Source organism: Lissotriton helveticus, chromosome 7 (assembly GCF_964261635.1).
Source record: "Lissotriton helveticus chromosome 7, aLisHel1.1, whole genome shotgun sequence".
Lineage (NCBI taxonomy): Eukaryota > Metazoa > Chordata > Amphibia > Caudata > Salamandridae > Lissotriton > Lissotriton helveticus.
The window spans coordinates 1,724,606,700-1,724,613,799 of NC_136068.1; the positions used below are offsets into that span (position 1 = coordinate 1,724,606,700).

Consider the following 7,100-nt stretch of genomic DNA (forward strand, 5'->3'; position numbering starts at 1 on the left):
TAAATCTGGTTTGCATTAATCCGATTGTAGTATTATTTTTGCTTCTTGAAGTATATAATTTTAGACTTCAGATTATATTTTTAATCTAAATGTCTGCAAATGTACTATCTCTTTTGCATTGAAGAGCAAGACTGCAAGAATTTAGGCAGTTTGTGGGTAGAGTGATGATTGTGTGACAATGGTGTAGGAAATGGCTATCTTTTGAGTGGTGTAGCTGCAGACTTTTGCCCTACCTATTTTTGCCAGCAGTTGAACTCTGTGCCTGTGATTCCCCTGTTAAAATGATTGAATTGGTATATTTCTAAGTGGCATGTTTAACTTTCCTCTAAGTTCCTACTATGTGGTCCAGGGTGTACCCTGGGCCTGGATGTCTAATTCCACTTGCGGACTGCTGCACCTTTACTGCCATCCAATACCATGTCAGTGCAAACAGGGCTTCAGGCCTACCATCGTGGCCTGACTTAACCAGTGTGAAAACAGCAATTCAACAGGTCACACCAAGTCCTTTTGACACGTCTAAACCTACCTTTCAAATTGTCATGTCTTGATGCCCACATGGCAGGTTGCATGGTATTAAAAAGTAAAACATGTAAAAATTTATTTTAAAATGTCCTTACAGTAATAGCTATTTTTACTACAGGAAGGTTTGCTAGCCCAGAGACACTGCAAGAAATAGTAAATATTAATTCTACCATCTCAGGGTAAGAATCAGAAGGAAGCATTATTTACCAACTCCTTGTAGCATTTTTCAAAAGCCCAATTTAATGGAGAAGTTTGATTTTTGCTACATATTAGGGAAAAGTAACATGTGGGAACTCTGCATCACTGCACATCTGCTTCTACAGCAATGTGTATTGTAGGTCAATATATTGGGTTGGATCTTGCACACCCCTTGTACACAAAGACATACCTCCATACAATTGCACACTGAGAATCAGTCACATACTTTTCTTGTTAAACCTCTACTCTTGAAGAGCACGCAGGGCACCCGACTAGTCTTTTACCAATATTCACCTGGGCCCATAATCAATAAACAACTCATAAAAAACCACAGGGTAACCTTCGCTCTACTACCAGTGTATTTTATACATTTAGGACTCTCAACATATCTATACCTTGACTTACCAATCCACGTCAACGGTACCTAAAGTCTTAAGGGATCAAGGGTGTTAGCATAATAGGAAAATAACATTTGCACTCATATAATAACCACAAACTCTGGAAGTTTTAAACTCTTTATCTAAGTTTCTTAAATGGTCATGATCCACAGATTAAACACCAAAAGACTTTCAATTATGAATCAAAATGTAACTATGCAAAAGATGTATTAAACTAATTTCGATCATTTAGCAATAGGGAGGGTAAAGAGAAGGAGCATATAACATAATCAGAATGTTTAAGCATTTAACAAAAGGGAGGGGAAAAAGGGAACATATGTCAAACTTTTATCAATAGGAAGGGTAAAGAAAAGGAACATTGATATGCAAGCACTATTATCAAATATGTAACAATTAGGGATGGTGAGAGAAGGAAACAAGTCAATGACGAACCCACATATATTTATATTTACCTAGAAATGGTTTGAAGAACTAACCCTGGCCACAGGTCAGTTTAAAGGACAGAACCATGAAAGTTGCAGTCGCCAGTAGGTGAGTAGGTGCAGATTCAGAATCAGGACAGGTAAAGCCAAATTGGATCAGGACAGGACCACCAAAGGTTAAGACTGGCACCCGCAGTTAAGTTGCAACGCCTGCGCTACTCCCTCTCTGCAACAAACAACCAAAACCCGATTGGGTTATCGATTTCCCCGACAAAGTGCTTCGCCAGCACTTCAGCTTCCCAGAACCCCGATTGGGTTATCGAATATTCTGACAGAGTGCTCCGAGGCCCTCTGCTCTTGGTCACATATTGAGTGTGTTGGGTCAGTGACAGGTCAGCTATTCGGACAAGTCGGACAAATTAACTAGCTAAGCCTACCCTAGTTATACTATTTTTCAGGTCATGGTACCACCCCCCAATGTTGCAAGTGTAAGGATCCCCATTTTTGATTGGACAAGGAATGAGGAGAGGTCATCACACCATACCAAAATGAGCCTTTTTGCGTCTCATATTTAAATTATTGTTCCCGCCCATCAAATTATTATTCTCATGACATCTTTATTCCACCCAACAATGAATGTTCTCTTAGTAAATACATTGTATTAACATTGTACGAATGAGCTTCCTTCGACATGGTAAAAGGTCGTCTCCCCAGGCACATCTTGGATGAGACTGTTTTGTGGCAATCATTGAATGTCATTTCTGAAGCGTCCCTTAGTTTCGTGTGCGCATGTTCAAAATGGATGCAGTGGGATCTCGTCAGGCCCAAATAATTTATGTGAAAAAATAGAAAAGAAACAGTTTGAAAACACAGAATAAAAGAATGCACTGTGTACCACTTATCTCTACTCTTTTCCCATTACTTTATTTTTAACTATCGCTTTAAGGTTAAGCAGAACAAACACTTTAGCAAAAGCAGCAGTGCAAGCTTCATGCATGCTGTAACACAGAACAGCCATTTTAATTCTAGTGCGCAGAAGCGAAAGATTCTCTCCAAAGTAAAGAGTAGGTCATGTCACGTGAGTGTGACAGACGCATGAGCAGTAGAAAATCCCACGTAGCAGCAGGCATATTAATGCAAGCAGATTATAGTTAGTAAAAGCACTTATGCAAGCTTCCTTCGTATGGTGTGTAATGCAATATTAGTAATACGAACATGTTGAATAATATATTAACGTTATGTCTAGAGGGCTGAGTACAAGCAAGTCGCGTTACGTGCGAATTCTTGCTCCATCACTCTTACCAGAATGAAGCAAATTATGCGTTGAAACAAATGACACAATTTCACCCACTTCTACTTTTACCAAATGTTGCTGAAGACAACTGAAAGACCCATTTATCTCGGTTTTCTCCCTAAAGTAGGTATATTTCAGAAGGGCTGGCAAGTGTTGGTGGAGCATACCTACTGTGGCCAAGAGGGCCTTAAAAATCTGCAGGAATATTAAATAAAGCATGTTTTGAATACATTCCTATTCATCATCATTGATTGCTTTAGCGTACATCTATTAACAACCTGTGAAGTTCATGGTAGTTTCATTTGAATTTAGGATGTGTCGGTCTTGCTTTTGTGCTTAGTTTGCTATTTCAGGTAGATTGGTTCCTGAGAGAATCTATCATGGATTTTATTGGTATAATCTTATCTAATTAGCCTTAAAGCCCTCGTTTAATGTGGATATGATGTACTTTGGAGTACCCTGATACAACATAACCGTAGGATAAGGGATCATTATACTAGAAAATCCTTAAAATCAGATATTCCTGATGCACGTACAAGTCAATCCATGTGTTTGGGATAAAAAGAGGTTTAGAAATTGTAAAACTGAATACTAAACTGGTATCAAGAGCATTCCATTGCTGTGTATAGGTCTTCAATGCATCTGGCCAAATCCACACTGTTGTAAATGTGTGCTCCCCTCTCTTCTAGTCTAATATTAAAACCCTAAAATAGAAAGTCTGAAATTGACCCCAAAGTGCATCTTTGAGAACACATTTCACTGACTCTGCTGTAAGTGAACACAGTCTCCTTTCTCAGTTGGTCTTGACACACATGATAAAAGAAGCTAAAGGCTGGCCAGGCCTCTTAGTTGATCATTGAATGCCATAACCTGGATGTAAATCGAACTATTTGATAACTGGTGCGCCCTATGCATATTTTACATGAAGAAATTAATGTGAGATCAAGTAAATGGTCAAATGACCATGTCTCAACATATGGAAATACCAGGATTCCGGCAATTTCCAGGAATTTTAAGACAAACTTGATTGCAACACAGGAGATAAAAGTGTATGGACATGAAGTTCTGACATTAAACGTCTTTATATGCTGGAGCTTCACATTTCAATTGGTTAATATATTTCGCTGCCAAATGAAAGGGCCAGGAAAAAGCTAGAACACGTGACGTGTACTTTTGTCATTCAATTTTGTTCAAATTTTTACAATGCTTTGCACAGGAAAGACAGCATTTGGGGAACCTAGTATAACAATACTGCATCCATTTTGTTCATAGAAAACACACAGTGTAGGAAGTCATGGGATGAGGACTTGCATTCATGGTACAAACACTAACTACCTATAGAATAAAAGCAAGACCTCTTTGCTTCAACCTAGCAGCAGAACGTCTTTGTGTTAATTTTGAGGTACTGTGGCAGAAGAGATATTTCGAGGGGTTCTACCCCGAAATCCAATAACAAATAAAATGCACCAGCCACGGAGCAAACGTCGAAAAGCTCAATAATAAACCATACAATTAATAAAACAACCACTTCCCACAACACAGGAATAAATGGAGTGTGCAGGTTAGGACAGAGATTGTTACAGAAGAATCTCAAGTAAATGGTCACCATGACTACCAGTGGAAGGAAGAGCAAGCACATGACTTGGCACATTTTCTAGATTTTAAGAAACTTTTTATAGATAAAAAAGGTGGCAACAATTAATAATCATAATAATACAGCATTGTAGCCTGCGGCCGAGGGATATAACAGTTGTTAAAGGCCCTATTGCCACGTTATAGGCCCAAGACACAGGTGAGGGGTTAATACAAGGGAGAGGACCGTCAAGAACAGTAATGGCCAGAGGCCGAAGGGTTATAAAGCTATTATAATATTATGCTCACAAAGGATTGGCTGCTCTAAAATAAATAGAGAGAATCGGAAAAACAATCGTCAGAATGTTGGAGGAGAAGTTGTATGCCAGCCATTATTAGCCCTGAGTTACTTGCGTGTCTTCTATTGACCGTGGAATATCACAATGTCCTAACAATATCACTGCCATTATTAATATTCATATTATGTTTATCGTTGTATATAGTTATAATGATAATAGCAACAATAATAAGAATAGTATTGTTGTTGTTATTGTTATCACCAATATTATTATTATCATTTATTGTTATTATTGTCATTATTATTGCTGTTGTTGTTATTAATAGTATTATTGTTATACTTATAATTATTGTTATTAATAGTGTTATTACTTTTGTTGTTATTATTATTATTGGTAGTAGTACTAGTATTGCTATTAATATTGTTTTTGTTGTTATTGCTATTGTTATTGTTATTATAATTATTATTGTTATTGTTATTGTTATTATTCCTAATATTGCTTTATTGCTATTGCTATTAGTTATTATTACTATTATTATTATTATTGTTATTACTATTATTAATGTTGTTGTTATTATTATTATTATAAAAATTTATATTAATAACTATGGCATGTCTCTATATTGCTCTTCATACCACACCTTTGCAGTTTCTAATGGCGGTGATCAATAGGTTCTTCTCTCTCCCTACAGACCCAGAACTGCAACCAACGTGGGGATGCGGCTGGTGCCCAGCAGTACTCAAGGACCTCCTTCATCCTGAACAACATCGCATTAGGTCTTGGAATTGCGATTAACGTGACTTGGATCACTCTTGTGGTTTACTTCGTGGTGATACACAGACCTACCTACAGCAGCTCCTACAGCAGCTCATACAACAGTGGTTATTATGACTACCTCTACTACTATAAATCAGGCTAGGAGTTGGTGTCACAGCAGAATGTTCAGATCGCACATTCCGTTTTAAGGAAGACTGGAAGACATGGCTCTGCTTGACGAGAATGCACAGTTTTTATTTGCAATGCCTGATTAAAAGAAACGGAAAATCCAATCTGGGTCCTGTTGTACCTTTTTCTGTCAAAGATGCCTGAATGTTAATTAAAATGCTCCAAAATGATTAGGTCATAGTATGTGTGGCCCAAACAGTTTGTGAAAGTTAAGCACCATGTGCAAAGGTACAGACTCGGTGAAGCATGGAGGTGTGCGTGTACCACACATTGTGCTGTCACACACCCACATCATTCTCTACCTAGTCCTCCTCACTCATTATCCTTCCGAATACCACACAGAATCCTACCTCTTGTCTCTCGCTATCCTTCCATCACCACACGCCGCCTAACCCCAATCCCTGGGAATTCTGCCCTGAACCACACAGCCTGACATCTCGCCTCCCTCAGTGTCAAGGCGAGTGGCCTATCCCTCACTACTGAGTATCCTGCTACATACCCACCAGCATCCATTTTCCCCCACACACCATAGCCTCCCAACCTGAACCCCACTGTATCATGTACAGTATCTCACAATACCCTATTGTGCATACCACAGTATCCTGCACCACATCCCACTGCATCCTAGCACGCATCACTTACGGGGTCATTAGGATGGCGGGCGGACTTTGCCCGCCCGCCATCCTATCGGTAAACGGGACCGCCCGCCATAAGGGCGGGGGTCCCGTGTGGGGCATTAGGATGTGCCCACCACAGTGGCGGGCACATCCTGTATTTTCTGTATTGTGGCGGGCGGAGCTCTCTGCTCCGCCCGCCACAATACGAAAATTGCATTGCAGCATTTGCATCAACAAAGCGGCAGGCACCGCACGGTGCCTGCCACTTTGTGAATGCAAATGTGGGGGGGTACCACAGGTACCCCCCGTGTGCATGACCCTACCCACCTTCACTCTGCGGGCCCGCCGGGGGCCCCCCAGAGTGAAGACCGTCTGCCTTTCCACGGCGGCATTGCCGCCACGGAAAGGCTTGCCAAAATGCCCATAGTAATATGGCTGGCGGTGTCTAACAGACACCGCCACCATATCAATCATTTTCCGCCCCGGCCGCAATTCGACCAGGGCGGAAAACAGGCGGGCGGTGTTCCTCACTGCCGCGATCCCCCCCGCCATCCTAATATGGCGGGGGGAATTGGGCAATGGATGTCGTTCGGATTGCCTCCACCAGGCCGGCTGTGGCTACCGCCAGCCTGGCAGAGGCAATCCGCCCGACATCCTAATGACCCCCTAAGTGTCCTGCCTTATGCTGCACAATGTCGTTTCTCACGTCACTTAGGATCCTGCCCTGCACCACAGACTATACTAACTCACCTCACACACTATTCTCTGCCATACCCCATGGTGTCCTATACCGCATCAGACAGTACCCTTAACTGCACCGCACAACAAGCATG

At 41.0% G+C, this 7,100-nt stretch overlaps 1 protein-coding gene across 1 annotated transcript in view; it reads left to right on the top strand.

Moving 5' to 3' along the window:
• The window catches only part of LOC144769662 (uncharacterized), a 37,353-nt gene extending 31,599 nt beyond the window's left edge, over positions 1-5,754 (top strand). The window contains exon 4 of the mRNA XM_078653837.1: positions 5,397-5,754. Coding sequence (XP_078509963.1) covers positions 5,397-5,624 — 228 coding nt within the window. The 3' untranslated portion in view covers positions 5,625-5,754. The remainder of the gene's footprint in view (positions 1-5,396) is intronic.
• Positions 5,755-7,100: the final 1,346 nt, after the last annotated feature.